This window comes from Cheilinus undulatus, linkage group 19 (assembly GCF_018320785.1).
Source record: "Cheilinus undulatus linkage group 19, ASM1832078v1, whole genome shotgun sequence".
Classification (NCBI taxonomy): domain Eukaryota; kingdom Metazoa; phylum Chordata; class Actinopteri; order Labriformes; family Labridae; genus Cheilinus; species Cheilinus undulatus.
The window spans coordinates 36022464-36043323 of record NC_054883.1 but is presented as its reverse complement, the minus strand read 5'-3'; the positions used below and the strand labels follow the sequence as shown (position 1 = coordinate 36043323).

Genomic DNA, 20860 nt, shown 5'->3' with positions numbered 1-20860 from the left:
GATGGATACAAAAAAAAAATTCTAGGGCACTGAACAACCTGGAGTTTAAAGGAGAATAGATGGAATATGTCACATGTGTAAATCTGCCTAGATCAGGCCATCGTCTCAAACTGAGAGAGCGTGCAAGAAGGAGACTAGTGAGAGAGGCCACCAGGACACCTGTGACTACTCTGAAGGAGTTACAAGCTTCAGCAGCTGAGATGGGAGAGAGTCTGCAGACAACTGTCAAAGCTCTGTGGGAGAGTGGCAAAGAGAAAGCCACTGTTGAAGAAAATTTAGATTAAATCTGGACAAGACTTCACAAAATAGGTCTGTGGGCGATTCCATGGTCAAGTAAAAGAAAGTTCTTTGGTCTGATAAGACCAAAATGGAGCTTTTTGGCCATCGGACAAGATGCTGAGCACTGCACCAAGGTTATAATAGTTTTGGATTTTTCATTAGTTTCTATTTTTATTTTGTTTTCACTTTCTGTGTTCGATTTCAGTTTAGTTTTTATTAGTTTTGACTGCTGGTTTGTTAGTTTAGTTTTTATTTTGCAAAAATGCTTTGTTTTAGTTTAGTTTTTATTAGTTTCAGTGTTAGTTTTAGTTTTTTACAGATAAATGTTGGGGCTGAGTGAACGTCATACATTTTTAAAAACACATTAAAACAGGCTACTCTTCACTTACGATTTTATTTTAATGATGATGTTTGAATACAACTCCAGACATAAAACTACCACTGTGTGAAGTCTTAACCAATCAGATCAGGTAATTTTACACTCCCCAGACTTGGGTGTCGGTGCCAGTCAGTCTGATTGTGTCAAAGACTAAAACTAAGGATATCTTGTCTCCATTTTTATTTTATTTTAGTCAGTTTTGTAAGCGCACTATACAGTTTTAGTTTTTTTTTTTTTTTTTGGTAAAGCTTAGTTTTTATTCAGTTTCAGTTAACTAAAATTAGTTTTTGAATTTTAGTTTCAGTTATTTAGTTAGTTTTAGTTAAGTATAATAACCTTGCACTGCACATCACCCCAAATGCACCATTCCCACTGTAGGCATTAGTGGCAGCATCATATTGTGGGGATGCTTCTCAGCAGCCATCCCTGGAAGGCTTGTAAAGGTAGAGGGTAAAAATGAATGCGGCAAATATGGGAAAATCCTGGAGGACAATCTTATTCAGCCTGCAAGAGAACTATGGGTAAAAGGTTACAGAAATGTTTCAAAGACAACAAGGTGAATGTTCTAGAGCAGGGCTATTCAATTAGTTTGGAATGGGGGCCACTTCCTGAAATTTCTGAGATATTGCATGATGCTGTGAACAAGTATTTGCCCACTTCCTAATTTTTAATTTATTTTATATCAATTTATTTATTATATTTGTCACAATGAAAGGTTTCAGAACATTAGAACCTACCTGGCCCTATGGGAAAAAGTCATTGTTCCCTAAATCTAATAGCTGATTCTTCCACCCTTGGTGGCAACAACTGCAAGCGTTTGTGATAACTGGCAATGAGTCTTTCTCATTGCTGTGGAGGAATTTTGGCCCACTCTTCTTTGCAGAATTGTTTCAATCCAGCCACATTGGAGGGTTTTCCAGCAAACTCTGGCTACTAGTCGCATGTACTTGCACGCAAAATAGTGAAAAAAAACACAGAGTTTCTGGGTATAAACTTAAATTTTTTTTTAAAAGAGCCTAAATCTGAGACAACATTGTTTTGTGGCCCATTTTTACCAAAAACTTGCTAAATTCTGGAGAAAAACTGTACCCATCTTTTCATCCCATCACTACTACTGCTACCTCATACGACTCAACTTCAAATATACTAAAACATTCATTCAACAGGAAACACCGGATATGGTCGCAGGGTCAGTGTGCATTCTAGCGTCATTACCAGTGTTCGGATCTTTTGATGTTATGCCCTCCGAAAAGGCTCACCAGGAAGCACACACTGTTATGACTCGTGTTTGTCTTTGTTTTGAATTTATTAAACTAAATGGCCACAGGTCATAAACCTGAAATACAACAAAAGATAAAGATTACAATATTGTCCTTTTAACATATTGTGTTAAACAGTGAATGTCCAAGCCTTTAAAACCTTAGGTGTTATTACCTTTGACATTATCTCAATAATAACAAAGCTGACTCAAAATAATGATATTTGACTACATTACCCAGAATGCTTAGTGTTAAGAGACCATGCGCAAACGGCACTCTGCCGTCCGTCACCGGCAGTTGCTATGGACGCGGAGCTTGCGTTCATTTACCACACGTGTTGCTTGTAAGATTCATAACACACAAACGTAACACAACGCGATACTCTGCAATGGATTACAGGAACAAAATCACTCTTTACTAGACAACACTGCCATTGTTACAGTAAGTTACCGAGTGTTCAACACACCTAGCATTATGCTAATGGCTAACGTCAACAACCCGAACTTATAAACTGTCCCCGGCTAATAATCATTAGCTGCAACTAACACAACACACAGTGGTAGATGTTAATGTGTACAAACGCTACACATGATATAAACAGTGTTAGTAAGCTGAGTTAGCAGTTAGTTACATACCAACGGGCTGTGTGCTCCTGACGGCGGTCTGAGTAAAAATAACAGATAACAGCCCAATGCCAAACGTAACGTTTACCTGACGTAGCTGCGCATATGTGTTACATTCACAGAACCAGAAAAATAGGAAACATCTGGACACTTATAAAACTAAAGACAAAACTTGTTCCTATTTTAACTCAAAATAAGTATCATTTAGTCCATTAACTCAAAAGTCTTAACAACCAGCATAAACCTGGAAGTACCTGTTCCAGATCATTTCCTCCTCACTACAAGAAATGTATTTATGAAAACCAAACATTGGATTTCTGTTTAGTAAATCCACCTTATAAAGTGACATTTTAATTGAACATAGTCCTCAATTTAAAGCTAGAACTAATATAGAGAAGGAGGCTGTGGAGGCTTGGGAAATATCTGAGACACTGTAAGACCTCAGTTAAAAATATGTAAATAGGAATGGTCACTTTTTAAATTAATAAAGATATTTAGGGGCAGAAATTCTTAATATTGAATCTTTAAAGGGCCACTAGAAATGACCTTGGGGGCCTGATCTGGCCCCAGGGCCTCTAATTGAATAGCCTGGTTCTAGAGCGTCCGAGTCGAAGCCCAGACCTCAGTCCAATTAGGAATTTGTGGCTGGACCTGAAAATGGCTGTTCATGTCCCATTCCCATTCAACCTGAGAGAGTTTGAGCAGTTTTGCAAAGAAGAATGCAGTAAAACAGTTCAGAAGTTTCCAGACAGCCTTGTTTTTTGCAGCCATGTGGAGTGGCTTCCTGTCAGCTATTAGAAAGAATTCAGGTTTAATAAATTGACCCACCCTGGCTTCACTTCAGAAAGCCTCTTATCTACAGTGTATAATTCACACTGTAGTCTAGTTTTATTTGAAAGTAGAGAAATACAGGCATAGCACTGTTTTGAACACTGTAGTAATGGTGTTAACCCACTGAGAAATCAGTGTTTCCTAACAGAACATGGCCTTGGCACACCCACCGTGTCAAGTGTGACACACTCCATTAGTCCGGATCAAATTAGTCGGAGATTTTTCTTCGAAATTGCGCCTTTGAAAAATGATGAAAACCTGACCTACAGCAACAACTGCTAAAATTAGTCACCTCCTGACCTATCCATCACCTTGAAGCTTGCTCTAAGTGTCACTGAGGAGTAATGGCGGCCTGCTGTGACAGACACTTGATTCAGGCTCATTACTGTACTGGATCTGTCAGCAGATATATTTAGAGCTCTATCTCGTGGGTTCACATTTTAAATGACATGTAGTTAGGGACACAGAGTGTACGTCAGTGACTTATTAATATTAATGTCTGCATGCTGTGAAGAAACTAATTATTTTTCCCCCCCGTACTTGGAAGAATGATGTCAACAGTACAACTTTGAATGGAAATCAGAAATGTATTGCCAGAGAGCTGGCAATTTTCGGGCAGAATTAGGGAAATGGGGACATGTGAAAACAAGATGCTGTCAAGTTCAAAATGAACAATATGCATGGTTTTTCAGGCTGTGTTTGGAAATATTTTAATGCAAATGAAGCCCATTAATCCAAAGTCTATTAAAGAGGAGCCCTAATTTTCACATATATTTGTGTTCCCGGAGAATCTATTTGTTGTTTCTGAATATGAATTCTTAGCTTGGCTGTGGACAAGTGAAGCATGGATATTTTATGTGTTTTGGATGTGAAGGCTGCTGCAGCTATTGACTGTGAAAGCCGGGCTAATTTTGGTGAGCAGGAGAGTGTTTGTATGAGTTTTTTGCATTTAAATGGCCTTCATATTTTTGCACATTTACTCCTGTGAAATGAGCCTTCTGTAGTGCCACATTCACCTTTTTTTCTGCTCTGGAATTCATTTTACTGAGCTCTCTTTTCCCCATTCCCCATGCCAATTGTGATACCGTGCCTTTAGAGTTGGCCAATAGCCTATCCAGTACCAGCATATTACAAGACATAATTCTTACAAAGATAGATTAAGCCATCTGAGTTTACAGCTCTAAATTAGCTATTTTTTGCTCAAAGGAAGCTTTACATCTAGCAATCTGAGCATCTGGCAATGCACTACAGTAATGTCAGAAAATGGCAAAATAGTAAAAGACTTAAGCCCTTCTCTAGTCTATTGTGACTTCCTGAAGCATTCACACTCAAGCCAAGGTCAGACTACACCTCATGGGACATACAGACTATTGTAACAGCCAAAATATTGTGATCACAGAGCCATAAATCCATGCTGTGACATTCCCAATGGACATAACAGATAACATGAAGGTACATGAACAATCATTGACTCATGTGATGACGTTAGAAGAGGCAACACTCAGAAACATTGCATTGCATTTGTTTGTCCTTTCTGCCCATTTTGTCAACAGCTCTGGTTCTGGAAGTAAAATTTACCAGTCAGATCCTCCACAGACATTTTGCATAATCCTCACTTTTAATGCATGCACCATGCTAACAAGCTACCTAAATAAAAAAGTACTTGATTTAAAATAGAGAGTAAAGCCAACAATACAAGACTGAGTACATATTCCTTTACAAGGATGAAGGAACTAACCTGGCACGCCAGATGGATGTGTTTCACACATCCATCTGGTAAACCATTTGGGAAAAAGCAGATCCTTTGAAAAAAATAAGGAGGGTGATCGGATGAACAATCTGTCATATCTTTACGGGCCAATCAGAGCAACAAAACGCGTAACGTAGCCGCTACTGAAGGAGTAAACTCCATAGAGAACTGAATAACGTGAACCATGGTGACTGTCAGTACACGACTTTTGTCATTTTTGAGAAGAAAACAACACGCTGCTGTTCTTTGTTCTTCTTTTAATGAAGAACTGTTGCCAAATTCTGATAGAACTGGTGCTTTACTAGCATCCACGCTAATGTCTTCCGCCATAATTGCACCCTCTTGTTGCTGTTTGCTTATGTAACGACTCTACCGCACCCGAAAGTACTGCCCCTGGTCACTGATTGGTCCTGTCACTTTCTAACCAGGACCAAACTGTTCAGACGGGAGCTTTGCAAGATGGATTCGCAAGTGAAAACATGGAACAATCCATTCTGCTTCTTTTTAGTTATGGTTAATGGTTAGTTCTTTTAATCTTGTACCTTTTCTCCATGTACATTTATGATAATGATCACATTTTACAAGATAACTCTGCAATAAATTGTAGTTTTTGTATAATATTGCTACATACTACAGTGATTCCAGCAATCAGATACATTGCTCTTACACTCTATTGTAGGTACTTAAGTATTTTAGGCTGAGACCACAAGTAAACTGTTTTGTCTTATAAGGGGGTTAACATCTTATGAAGTTTGTCTTCTATGGGAGCCTATCTTCGTTTCACACTCAGGTAGCTCTTATTTTTTGGGCATTTTACCTCTATTTGATTGGACATCTGAAGAGAGACAGGAAATATGGGAAGAGAGAACGCAAGAATACTTGCACCAGGACCAGGAATTAATCGTGTGACCAGCACTTTAAGACTCTGCTAATGGGCGTCTGCTCTACCAACTGAGCTACACCAAAGCCCTGTTCATAGTAAGTCTTACTTGGGTATTTTTAATGCTATAGCTTATGATCAAATCTGTTTTGGACAAAATGAACAGTATTTTTATTCTGGTGTAGGTCGATGTGGCCAGGGCCTGCATTATCTGATGACATAGCAAATAAGGATTGATCACAGTGACGAATCACATTATTATTGGCTGGAAGCTAAAACAGCCAGCCTGTTAGCTTTCCACAAAACTAACTTTGAAAGCTAACTTTAGCGTTGTAATGTTACTCATACTGGGACTGTCTCTTTACCTCTGAATCACCCTTTAAGCCAGGCGAGAAAAAAAGAAAGTCAAGAAGAAACTATGAAAACTTTGGTGACTGATGGTGAGACTCATGAACTCTTTCATATATTTTTAAAGCCTTTTTTTTTGTTTTTACCATTGTGGCTGTTGGTAAAACTGGCAACAGTGTTTACACATCTTCCAGAGCTAACATTAGAAAATAGATAATGTTACCGTACAGTGTTTTTTTTCTTTTTTTTTTTCTTTTTCTGTTTTAAGTGAACTGGATATTAAAACACCTAATAAAAAGTGCTCTCAGTCTATCTCAGACTGTTGAATTATTGTCAAAATACATGAACGACTGCAGTGATTACACTGTATGCTGTTTGTGTTCTGTGTTACACATTTCTCAGTTCTGTTTAGTCTTGGTTTTGGAAAACAGCGTGGTCTGTTGCAAACGCCAGGGCCTGTTTCTGATCCCAGTCCATCACTGGTCTTGCTCAATGCCAGTTCCACATTTGAATGCCTGAACCTCAAAGGAAGATTGAACCCCCTACCTTATTTTTGATGACTGACTCTACCACTGAGCATCATCCACCACACCGGCAGCAGCTTGTTAGTTAACATTGTGTCTGTTTAACGGGCTTTTCTATGTTTTAACCTGTTTTAATGAGCTTAATTCTGGAAAATTTAATGGATAGATTTTCCTTTTTTATATTAACATAAGCAGAAGCAAGCTAGAAAGCGTAGTCTTTTACAAAATTAAATACAGTGCCCGAGGGCTGTTCCTGATTATGAATGATAGAGTCAAATCTGATTGGTCAGATTTTACCTTCACTATACTGACTGTTTAACTTTGTGTTTGACAGAAGAAATAGAAGAAATTCATCATACCACGTATACATAACATGAAAAATGACTGCTGGGAGATAAAATTAGCCTAATTATAAAGTGGAATGGTTTATCTCTATGTTGCATAGGAGATTTTAAAAATTATGGATTATTTCCAGAGTTGCATTAATAAGTGTTAATAAGGTGAGAGGCTTTGACTCATAGCCTGTGACTCATGTTTTATTTGGAGAAACGTGGCAGCACTGTGTCAGATTAGACACTGAGCTCCCCCATACAGCATGAACTAGATGATCGTTGATTCATTAGCAGGCGTTTGGTAATGACATTGGCAGTAGTCCACCACTGCTCCTTAAATTCACATTTCACTTTAAAAATACTCACATACAGCTCAGCGGAGAAGTCAAAAGTCAGCTGCCTTTTAACAGTTCCAGCATTTCCTTTCAATCAGAAACAAGTTAATTTTTCTGTGGTTAAATTCATCTTTGATTAAACCATTAAAGCAGGTCTGTCTCCAAACAGGAGGTCAGTTAGCCTTAGTTTAAGACAGTAAATTCAAAATGACATGAAAAGAGTTTGAAATGCAAAATAGTGGAATACATAAATGTGATTAAACGGATTAAATTAAGTTCAAATAACTAAAAAAAAATCAGAGATTAATTGTGATAAAAAAATAAATTGTTCAAACTTCCTAGCTTTAGTAGACTGTTTATTAAAAGCATTCCCCCCGAGGATGTTTTACCCTTATATTGGCTTTTATAAATCAATCATGGTCAATATAATCTGGCTTTTATGACAACAAAACCTCTCCATTGTCAAAGTGAAAACAAAGTAATGTCAATAAACAAAAAGGTAAGCCAACTGGTGCTAGTAGCTACTAGTTAGTGGAATGAGGATCACTTGAGTAAAGTGAATGTGTCTCAAGTGATTGTAGTATAAAGACACCTGTGTCTGGAAGGACTAGTCATTGGTTAATCAATATTCCTGACTACAATTGCACCATGAAATCAAAAGAACACTCTGGGCAACTCAAAGAAAAGGTTAATAAAAAGTAGAAGTCTGGGTTAACTGTTGCCTGGGTTCTTCACCAGTCAAAGCTTTATGGGAGAATGGCAAAGAGAAAGCCACTGTTGAAGAAAACTCAGATTCAACCTGGACTAGAGTTCACCTAAAGGCATGTGGAAGACTCCATGGTCAGGTGGGAGAAAGTTTTTCAGTCTGATGAGACCAAAATTGAGCTTTTTGGGCATCTGTCAAGACGCTGAGCACTGCGCATCACCACAAATACACCATCCTCACTTTGAAGCACGGTGATGGCAGCATCATGCTGTGGGGACGCTTCTCGGCTGCTGACCCTGGAAGGTTTGAAGGTCGAGGGTGAAATGAATGCAGCAAAATATGAGAAAATCCTAGAGGACAATTGTATTCAGCCTGCACGTTAACTATGGCTTGGGATATTTTTTGCAGCTTGACAATAACCTGAAGCATACAGCAAAAGCTACACAGAAATGGCTAAATACAACACTGTGAATGTTCTGGAGTGGCTAAGTCAAAACCCAGATTTTAATCCAATATAGAATTTGTGGCTGGACATGAAAAGGGCTGTTCACGCCTGATCCCCATGCAACCTGACAGGGCTTGAGCAGTTTTGCAAAGAAGAATGGAGTAAAATGTTGTGCAAGAGACCTGTCCACTCAGTATTTGACATTACTTTGTAGAAAGCTGTTTCACTTTGACATTCAAGGTGTTTTTCTTGGTCAAAAAGAAGAATTATATTGACTATGATTGATTTATAAAATCCGTAAAAGGGTTAGACATCCAAAGGGGTGAATACTTTCTACAGGCATATTAATACCTTTCTAAATAAAGTGTAAGAATGGCAAGAATGTCACAAAAACTAATGAGATTTCCTTCTGAAAAAAAACAGTACTAAATGTACAATAGCTGCTATAAATTGCTTGATTGCAGGCATTTGTTATACTGGTATCAGTGCTGGAGCAACTCCATGAATAATAGCTGTAAGAAACAGGTTCACTTGGCAGAGGATATTTCATTACTGCAGCACAGAATCATTACCACACACACATACACCAATACTCCTCCACTGTAATAATTAGGACAATACAATTTCGAACAACAGGAACTGAGCTTCTTCCAAATCTTTTGATTGTATCCTCAAGGAGTTTCCATCTGATTATTACCATATTTCCATTCTTTGTAGTTAATCCTGCAAAAAGGACCCTGAGAAGCAAAAACAACAAACAAGGAGCCATCAAAGGAGTCTCTGCAGCTGAGCTGTCTGCAGCATAATAGGACCTTTACAGAACCCTGTGTTGTATATTTTACATATTTTCCTTCAGTCCACATGGGAGCATGTGGGCCCTTAGCTCCGGCACTTCTGCTAATTATTGGATGTCTACATAGCGTCAGCTTCCTAATCATATGGGTAAACAGATCTGCTCCCCAAGGCCGTATAGATTTCTTACTGAGTGGTAGTGCAAATAAGGAGGTGTTTTGCTGAAGTAAGCAGTGCTGCTGAGAGTCTGCGGGATCGCATGGCATCTAAAAATAAGGGTGCTCCAGAACGTGGAAAACATGCAGGCACTATGCCAACTACATGGAGGTTAAATATTTGATTTCTGCAGGGATGTCTGGTGGAAACTGTATGGATTCAATGTAAACAGTGGAGTGTAGGGAGTGCAGAAGCTAAGCTGAACAGATTTTTATTGATATATACCTGGAGGGAGATATTAAATGTCCAAATGGAGTTTCAAATCTACTACAGCTTTTAAAAAATGTGGCATTTATACTCTTGACAGAGTGTTTTCCACACAGCCTTAACAAAATCAAATGTTGGGGCTACAGCGCTATATTTGCAGGGATTTAGTGGCTCCCCTTTCAAGGCCTTGCAGCACAAACACAGCCTTTTCAAGGCCTTACAACAGAAGCACAGAAGAGAGCCTTGATGAGTTAAATCGCCTTGCACAAACACTGAGGAATTGTCAGTAAAGCAGCAAAATCATTGGCAATTCTTGTCAGGTCTCTGGTAAGCATTGCTCGCTCCTGCAAGGAGGAGATAGCAAAATAGAGCGCGGAACGGATACAGGATAATTACTCTTCCTCACTCTTTCCCTCTGTCTCAGAAGACAGGCAGAAATTCTCCACTATTGGAGAACACCGGTATAATGCACCGGTCTACTGTGCAGGTTAAAGTTACAGCTTAAGGTATTTTGAATATGCTTTGCATTTCTTTACAAGTTCGGCAAAATTCATGCAAAAAAATGTATTGAGCAAGGCCTTGCAATATCTCAAGGATACTTATTGGCCAAATATTAGCACAACAAAGCCAACCACCTTGAATATTCTAATTCAGGGCAGCACATTTTCTTTACAAGTAGGAAGACAATGAAATGAGGCAGGATTTTAATAGGATTTTGTTCACTTCAAACACGCCACTCAAATGCTCCGGGATGCAAACTTTAGGGTTGTATTGCTCAGCATTGCAAGTGTTCACCCACTCCACACAGCCCTGCTTAAGAAGTAGGGCACCACAGCTGCACACAGCGAGTGCTCACACTCATTAATGGCCCTGTGAAAGTCAGTCAGAATGAGATTTGTGAGACTTGATGCATGCACGACCACTGCATAGTATATTTACAGTAATAAAATTGCTTCTTTTTTCAGCTCTGGCCATTTCTGCAGAGGAAGTGCTGGAATAACGGCCATTTTTCTTAAGCCGCATGCCTTTTGAACACCTTGGTAAGCTGTATGAGCTGCATTTATTAGCTGCAGTAGTGCTCCCTTTTGTGTTAAGAGGCGAGCAGTGTGACTGTTCTTTACATCCATTTTGATTGCCGTAATCAAGAAAGCAACCTCAAGTGACAGTTAGTGAGTGTGTGTGGGTTGATTGGAGAGCTTTGATTGAATGTGAAATAAACAAGGCCTCCCACGGTGCACTGCAAAGGCCAATAAATGATCTTTATAAGGAAGACTATCAGGGCTTGGATGGCTTTGTGCTGGCCATGAAAGTGCTTTTATTTTTTTTTTCTCTTGGTCCCAATCTGTCTTTCTATTTTCTGTCTCTCTCGACCTCTCTAATCTATCTGTCTGTCATTGTAGTCTTCTATCTCTCCCTCTCTTTTGCCTCAGCACTCTCTGTCCATGGTGTCTGTCTGTCTTTTTCATAAAACTCAAAATTTCTGTCATTTTTAATAACTATTAGAACAATCAGTGGCAGCTATTTTTATTTTGTGATTAATCCTCCATTTTTTGCAGTGATTCATCAATAAAGTCCTTTCCAAAACAACCAAAATAGCACAAAAAGGGCTGTTCATTAGCAGAAGACAGACACAGTTTGTTTGGATGTTGCATGTCTGACACCCATCTAGCTTGGCACGCATCTATCGGTCCATTAATTACATTTTTAATCACTTACAGTACATTCATTTCACCAAATGAAGTCAGAAGACTCAATTTGGTCCTGATACTCCAAACAGACAAATACCCCTCATGAGCCAAGGTGCTCCCTCTGATCAGCTGATCAAGGATTATTGGTTGGGCCAGTCTGAAGACAAGGGGCTTTCAGGATTTTGCAGTCAGGGCTCCTAAACTCCGAAATTACCTTCCTGCTATAATCAGGTTTGCAAACTCTACACTTTTAAATCCCTCTACTTTTTTATTGTATCTTTTTTGCTATGCACATATATAGTATATATTAAATTTATCCCGCTTTATAACCTTGTCAAGAAATATGCCATTGAAAAAAGCTTTAAACTATCATTGTATCACACCCTGGTTCACAGCCAATAACATGTAAGTCTACAGCCTGCCAAAGTCAAAAACAGATTTAAAAACTTAAAAAGCTCTTTAGTATGCCCACAATACAACGGCAAACTGGACAGAGGTTTATGGAATTACGCTTGGTTGTGCGTAATACTGCATAACCCATTGAAATAGCTGCACAGCTGATTCAAGGAAAAAATCGAAACCTTAGATTTTGAACTTAGTTTTACCACGATGTTCTTCTTTGCTCTTTTGTCTATACAGTGGACATATTGTGTTGTTGTGTAACAAGCAAGACGCCAAAAGCAAGTTTATTATTGCCACTGTGTTCAAATACATGTACTTTAATTTGAGTTGTCCACCCTTTTGTAGCTACGACAGCCTCCACTCAACTTGGAAGGCTTTTAACAAGATTTAGGAATGGTTTACTGGGAATTTGAGCCCATTTATTCTGTAGAGCATTGATGAGGTCAGACACTGATGTTGGACAAGAAGGCCTGCCTCGTAATCTCCATTACAGTTCATCCCAAAGGTGCTTGTTGGGGTTGAGGTTATGGCTCTGTGTGGGACAGTCAAGTTCTTCCACACTCAACTCATCAAATCATGTCATTGTGGTCCTTGCTTTGTGCACTGGGGCACAGTCATGTTGGAATAGAAAAGGGCCTTCCGGAAAGTGTTGCCACACAGTTGGAAGCGTAGCATTGTCCAAAATGTCTTGGCATGCTGAGGGTTAAGATTGACCTTCACTGAAGATAAGGGGCCTAGCCCTGAAAAACAGCCCTATACCATTATCCTCCTCCACTTCCGCAGGCACGTGTCATTGGACCTTTTGATGTGAGGCTTGCCTGCTCAGCCATGGAAAACCATTCCATGAAGCTACCGCTGCACAGTTTGTGTGCCAGTGGAAGTTCTGGCGACTTTTATGCACTATGTGCTTTAGCAGTCATTGACTTCGCTCTGTGATTTTATGTAGTCTTTTGCTTCAAGGCCGAGTTGTTGTTCCTGAACGCTTCCACTTTCTAATATCACTTACATCATATACAACAGGGATGAAATTCTTGAACCGTGATTGCAAAGATGGCATCCATCAGAGTACCATGCTTAAAGTCACTGAGCTGTGTAGTAACACAAGTGATGACTGCATGGCCAGGTAATAGATTTCATACACCTGTGGCAACAGGTCTGATTGAAACACCTGAACTCAAGAATTAACAGGTGCGACCAAATACTTTTGTCCATATAGTGAAGGTACTTTGCACCAGATCAGCCAATTAAGATTTTTTTTTTGTCTAAATTCAACTGAATTTGACAGTTTCTGCAGAGAGCAGTTGCTATGCACATTTTTAACTCAAATGTACAGTAACAGTTTGTGCTAAAATGTCAAAATGGTCAACAGTACTGCATCTTTTCTTTACATTATTCTCAGTGCAGTTGTTTCCTGTTGCACAGTGAAGGAATAAGCCATGCAAATTGTCACAGCTGTTTTTATTCAGGACACAAGCAGTAGTCACTGCCCTGCTTACCCTTCTGCTTATGTTATTTATTACAGCCTTGTGTTTTTTGGACAGTTTAATGGTAACTGATACCGAACATAGAAAGGGTAGTGGAAACTGGTGAATGTGATTGCTGTCATAGTGCAGAAGTTCGGCGCCGGAAAGCATCAAAGAGCAAAGAAGAAAGCCCCTTCGCACCACTCTCTGACATATCAAGACATCAGCCCCATTTAGAGTCAGCATTTGCTCCGCTTCTTCATCACATAACACAACAAGGTAAATTTCACCGGCCTTGGTGATTGATATGTTTTCATCTTCCTCCTCTTTTTCTCCGTTTTCCATTAATTTATCGCTGTTCCTTTCTCTCTGCCAGATCAGGATGACGCTTTCCCTGCAAAAAGAAGTTGTCATATCCCCCTACTCAACCTCGCACAAGACACTTGTTTACTCCGGAGAATGAGGTGTGTGATGAAAGCCAGCTTCCTCTGAGAAAATTGGCTGTCGACAGTCACCTCATTTCCCTCCCTCGAGTTGATAAGTGTAGCGTTCCCCATCACACCTGTCTTTAAAGTGCTGGCACGGGTGAGCTGACAACAACCTCTCTGATCTGGATGGGTGGGAAGGAGGAGCATTGTCTGGAAAACTTTCATTTTAAGGGTTTCTTAGGGGGAAATTGTCACAAAAGAGCTGCATTTTTTTAATTTGGACTCAAACCTTTTTGACTCAAACTGATCTGTTGTTGAGTCATCTTTGCTTACGCTTCTGAGTCATAGCCTTTTGAGACTTCGTTACAAAGCTAAACAGAGCTCCTACAACGAATTTGTGAGTAAAAGTGTGAGTTAAGCGTGTCCTTAATTTCTCTTTGGTAATTTTTTTTAGTCCATCCTCACTGACCCATTTTTCATTGAAGAAAAGTCCAACACCGTGTCTAAATTCACATTTTTTTCTGCTCTCAGGCTTGCTATTTTGGGGGCATTACAATATTCACTCTGAGAATCCTGGCAAAGTGTAGAGCAATATTCAAAACCAAATGATGATCTGCTAATGCATTAAGAGTTAAGTGACAGACACCTGAAATCCATTACACAATGTTCGCCTTCTTTGTGGCTTTATTCCTGACAAAAAGGAAGCTGATATTCATTTGGACTGAGTATCAGATTTCTCAGCAGATAGAAATGCACTGTGGTGTTGGTCAAAATTATTACCCAGTATGAAATCACCATCAGAAAAAGGATGCAACTGCTATGTCAGTAAGGCATAAAAGCTTAGCTTGAATGATAGCCTGATTTTACACATTGATAATGTCTTAATGACATCACCCCGTGGTTTATGAGTTAATTTCAGAGCTTATCAGTGGCGGTCACCATGCTGCAAATGCTGACTCAACTTAGTAGAGCTGGAGCTGAGGCAGGCCTTTATGCTGGCCACACCCTACACAATTTTAAGTCCAACTTTAGGCAATATTCACCTCCTCTGACAATCGGGGGGTCCCAAATTGGGATAGTTCCAAAAGAATATCTGTCCTAATAATTTGATCTGTGTAGTGTTCATGTGATCATTTTATTGCCTCTATACCACTTTATTTCCTAGAGATATGGAAATCTGCAACATTTCTGATATTTGTGTGTCTTCACAGGTATTCTAAGGAGGATTAAAGACCCTGTAAAGTGAAAATAAATCTGTATTTAGGTTTGTTTTATGAAAGGTCACTGTATGATGAACCCCTAGTTCAAATTTCAGACAAATAAAACATCAAGTTTATAAAATTAAGTTTCAAAATCATGAAAATAAGGCAGTAAAATCTGCTCCAGGATGGTGTGGCGTGTCTGTTGAATGAGCTGAAGCCACACCCACTTAGGAGAAAATACGATCCTCTCAAATTAAATAAATGTTACAATCTGAATTGAGGAAAGCACTCATGCCATAGAGTGGTGCAGGAATGAGTCCTAAAATGCGGAAGTAAGTTAGCATTTTAACACTTCCGGTTCCCTCGTCTGAAAGTCTATGGGAATTTTGAATGCGTTTTAAATGCCTGAAATAAGGTCTGTGGTGAACACAAGTTCAGGAGAGTTTCACGTTTTATCCTATGGCATAAAATACATCTGAAACGTGCCCCACCTTTGAATTGGGTATCTTTCCACGTCTTAATAAAGGTGGTTGCTAAAAGATAGCTAACAAGGACTACATACATCATCATTGAAGCACGGCAACTGAGACGTTCATGTGTATCCGCATGTGATAACATAAATTCGGTCGACCGTGTTGTAGTTCAATATAGCATGACATTAGCTTTTTACTTTCGACAGTTAGATAAACAAACCAGATACAACTCTTATCAATTTATGAAGATTATCTTTATAAAGAAAATGTGTAAGTTTCATTAACTTTTATTGGACACAGAGCTTATTTTCAGCAATAATCCAAAAACCCTTTGAAAAATCCCATAGGCTTGACGCCGAGGGAACCCATGCAGCGCTAACTTCCGGGTTTGCCTACAAAATTATATCACGACTGCAAAATCTCTGTTTGGATGCTTTAAATGGTCCACAGACCACTGTGGCTGATAGATTTGGCAAATGTACCTCAATGCTCTGTGATTTTATATTGTAGTGTTAGAGGGGCGGGGTCAGCCCACACATTTGCCCAGCCGAAATTAAACCCAGCCCGGAAAAAGGTGAAAAACTTTCTAACGGTCTCAATCCAAACTTCAGTCACATGTGGATGTCAGTGTTTTCACATGTTTACAGCAACCATATTCCAACATATCTCATGTGTTGAGACACAAATTTTGGATTTCACTTTACAGGGTCTTCAAGCTGTTTCACTTCTCAATTTAACCAAAGTGCGTGTTTTGCTTCGCTCTGCTCCTCACTCAAATCAAAGTGAGAGCTGTTTTTGGTGAAAGGGGCAAGGCGCAATCTGTGCTGGAATAAAATGTGCATTTCTTTTAACACAACTGATAATACCCGTGGACAAAATAGCACTGCACAGCATCTAGCGCAGTAATTATTTAATCTGGATCTCCTTTTATCAAGACATTAGGAAGCCAAAAGCATAAGTGATGATTAGAATTAGACACTAACATCCTGACAGAAGAATTTGAGTCAAAACTGCCTTGCCTTAATGCAAAACAGGCAGGTGTTTTAGTCAAACCATGAACATGCCACTAAAAAGCCTTTTCTATGGGGTTTTGTTGATTTGATATGAGCGTGAATAATGCTATTTCAGAAATATGATCAGGTCTTAGTGATCAATCCTGTTTCCCCGTCCTGTGCTTAGGATGATAGCATAAATGGTCTATGGTTTTTATGGCTCTTGTTTTGAAAGGGCCTGCCAACTGGAAGTTTCAGCTCCGTTGGCTGATGACCAACACACTCCTGGATTTATTGATGGAATTGATTATGAGGCTTGTTTTGAGTTAATTTGTTAAAAAACCTTTTTCATGTCGTCTGGTAAAAAAAACGGCATTCATACATTGATGCTCAGTGATGAATTAAAGGGATTTGGGTTTTTTGATACAGTAGTGTGTTTTTACAGTACACACAATGTGATTAAAAGCCTCCCTGAAAAGAGCTGTGTAATGCTGGAGGCAAAGAGAGGAGTTAGTGTGCCGTGTATCTGATAGCTCCAGTTAACTGTGCCTGTTAACAGCCAGATTCCAGGCAGCTCATTCGTCTTCAGCCAATTACATCAAACACTTCTTCAACAAGCTAAAGCTCCTATAATTAGTCTGCAGACAATGTGTTTGGGCACGTTACCTTGCCGACATATTGATGGTCATTTCCTGCGTACTCCTCGAGCAGAAAGAATTGATTCCACATCCATCCGCGTTTGGAGCGCTGCAGAACCCTCCCATCGCTCTCCTGCATCCCAAACAGATTCCCAATATTCCCAGGCGTGAAAGGCAGGGCAGCGCTGGGCCACAGGATGGAGAGTATCAGGAGGAGCAGAACCTGATTGGTTATCATTGTATCCAATCAGCTTGGAAACGTCCAGGATGACTTGTGAATTATGGTAATAGGCTTCTGATAGGATTTGTTATCAGAACAGACATTGTATTCCTTTCTTTGATGTCCTTTAGATCCCTGTGAAAAGAGGAAACTTCAGTCAGGAGGCACGTCCAGAACATTAATATGAACGTCTTTTACATGAATCTTTAAATCCTTACAGGACAGACGAGCTACTGAGACGACTGCAGACTAGAAAAGGGCAAAAGTGAGAAAAAACTCTCTACACTGGGTTTCTATTAGGGCTGCACTGTCAATTTTATTTAACCACTGAGATACAAAAACCTGTTACAAAAAGACCCTTAAAAAGGGGTTACACCTGTCAGCAAATCAGCAGCTTTTAGCAGTAAAATGTGAATACACTGGTCAGATGATCCTTAAACTAAAAACACTGCAATATGAGCATTCCCATTAACACAATAAAAGTCCAAACTGATTGCATGATATTGTAAGACTCATATATAAAGCAGCAATTGCATCCCATCATCGTGCTCATTTTATTTGCATGACAGAAGCTACAGCTTGGTGGTACAGCTGATAAAGTGCTGGGACATATTTGCTCCCCTAAAGCCATCCAAGCCTACCTGATTACTACCAGACATGCTGAATCAGAAATCCCTTTAATAGAACCTGTCAGACAAAGTGAAAGATCTCAAAGTGCAACACATCATAGAATCATCTAAAGAAATTCAGAAACTGATGAGAAACAAAGTCATTTACATCTATTAGTGTGGAAAGGGTTACAAAGGCGTCAGGACTCCTGGCAACCATGGTGGGAGCCATTATCCACAAACGGAGAAAACTTGGAACAATGGTGAATCTTTCCAGGAGTGGCAGGCCTACCAAAATGACTCCAAGCACGCATCAACAATGATCCAGGAGGTCATCAAGACTTGCAGCAGTGTTGATTTTGGCAGCTATTTTTAATTTAAGTCTTAGTTTAGTCTTTAAATGAAATACAATTTAGTTTTAGTCTAGTTTTAGTTGACAAAACCTCAAAACATTTTAGCCTAGTTTTAGTCCATAAAAAGTCCTCACATTTTAGTCAGAACTTTTAGTCCAAGCATTTATTTTCTTGGGTAAATCTGGTACCAAACCATGGCAGTGTGTTCTATGCACTCTGCCAAATCTGGGGTTCCTGCTTTCTACAGCTGAGAGGCAGAATAGCCACAGCTATATTGTTTTTTGACATATTTACCCACAGTGGAGAAATATCATGGATTTTGAATGTCTGATGAAAACTAAATTACATCATCTTGATGAAAACGAAACTTAGTTTTTGTCAGTTTCAGTCATCACAGATCTATTTTTGTTAGTTTTAGTCTAGTTTTTGTCATGGAAAAAAAGGCTGTCAACAAACATTTTTAGTCATAGTTTTAGTCGACGAAATTAACACTGGCTTGCAGGCCTCACTTGACTCAGTTATCGTCAGTGTTCATCATTTAACAACAAGAAAGCGACTGGGCAAATATGGCATCCATGGAGAGTTCCGAGGCCAAAACCACTGCTGACCAAAACGAACACAAAGGTTTGTCTCACATTTGACTAAAAACATCTTGATGATCCCCAAGACTTTGGGACTCATGGGACAAAAGCTCAACTTTTTGGAAATCTGGAATAAAAATAACACAGCATTTCTTAAAAAGAACATCATATCAACAGTCAAACGTGGTGGCGGTGTGATGGTCCAGCTCTGCTTTACCTAGACCACTTGCCATAACTGATGGAACCATGCATTCTGCTCGCAACCAGAAAATCCTGGGGGAGAATGTCCGGCCATCATGTTGTTGACCTCAAGCTCAAGTGCATTTGGGTTATTCAGCAGGAAACCTATCCAGAACGCACCAGCATGCCCACCTCTGAATGGCTTAAAAATACACACAAATACAACTAAACGGATGGGTTTTGGAGTAGCTGAGTCCAAGTCCAGACTTAAATCTGACTGGGATTCTATGGCATGTCCTTAAACAAGCCAGTCATGCTGGAAAACCCTCCAATGTGGCTGAATTGAAACAATTCTGCAAAGAAGAGTGGGCCAGAATTCCTCCACAGTGATGCCTGCAGTTGTAGCCGCCAAGGATGGCACATTCAGTTATTAGGTCTTGGAGGCAATGACTTTTTCATATAGGGCCAGGTAGGTTTGGATAGCTTTTTTTTACCTTAATAAGTGAAATCATCATTTAAAAACTGCATTTTTGTATTTCCTCAGGTTATCTTTGTCTAATATTAAAATTTGTTTGATGATCTGAAACATTTAAGTGTGTTTTTCACGTTTTTCACACCAAATGTGATCCACAATGATTTCAGTTGTCCTTTTGTAAGAAAGACTTGATATTTATTATTAATATTTAATAAATTGTCTAAACATCTACTACATGCAATGTTTCTCATTCAGCTATTAAACTTTTACTGCTATAGCACTGATTGTAAGCGACCTCTTTATGTTTGATTCTGAATGAACTCAATGTCAACATCTTGAAACCCACCACAATATAATGTCACTCAAGTGAGAGACCCGTTTACTTTGGTGTTTAGGAAGCTTTAAGTACTGCTGATATGATATATGCTTGCTGACAATCAAATGTTAACTCGCACTTTTATTCACTTTGGGGGGGCTCCAAGGAAAAATGGTTGGGAAACATTGCTTTAAGTGGACCCATGTAAAGTAAATGCATCTACAGAAGGTCTGCATGTCTGCAGAACTTTGATTAAAGTCTACCAGGTCTTTTAGTTCTGCCTCCATGTTTTTTTGCCCTGTTGTTTTTCCAGGGAGGTTCTCTGCAGTGTGTAGCACTGGTTGTTGTCAATAATGCCCCCACACTGCAGACTTCACTCTTTTCTTTGGTGGATTCAAAGCTACACTGGTGTCTCAGCTGTAACCTGTCATAGCTACAGTTGTATAGCTGGCAGAGCATGGTGCACCAGGTGTTACTTCTGTTTTAGCTCTGTGCCAGTTGCATTGAAAAAAACAGCATATACAGCAGCTTGTATTTTGGGTGCATGGTTTAGCTAAGTGTTTAGGACTAATAAACCATGACTTTTTGCAGTGTGGCTGAATGTTGCGACGTATAATCATCCCATCCTTAGACAAAGGTCAAGGTCATTGGACCACATCTTCACCCCTTGCTTTTAAAATTTCAAATCAACCAGAGGAACCACCACAGCCAGCCTCTCTACGTTAGCTGTCTGGTAATGCTGAGACGTTTAACCACCAAGCACTAGCTCTAGTTATCCCTGTAACTCAGTCCATTTACTGTGGCTCCCAAGATTATATTATAATTATAAGATTCATAACATAAAAGCTGAAAACAATTTAACCAATGACATAAATTAACAACAAGAAGTGAAGTTCAAATTTCTCCTGGGAGAGAGGAAATAATTCAACCCCAAC

The 20860-nt window shown here is 39.4% G+C and overlaps 1 protein-coding gene across 1 annotated transcript in view; it reads right to left on the bottom strand.

Annotated features, from left to right (window-relative positions):
* Nucleotides 1-20860, bottom strand: part of cdh10a (cadherin 10, type 2a (T2-cadherin)) — a 92089-nt gene that overhangs the window by 52959 nt on the left and 18270 nt on the right. Inside the window, exon 2 of the mRNA XM_041814077.1 lies at nt 17221-17547. Within this exon, the coding sequence (XP_041670011.1) occupies nt 17221-17430 (210 nt within the window). The 5' untranslated portion in view covers nt 17431-17547. The remainder of the gene's footprint in view (nt 1-17220; nt 17548-20860) is intronic.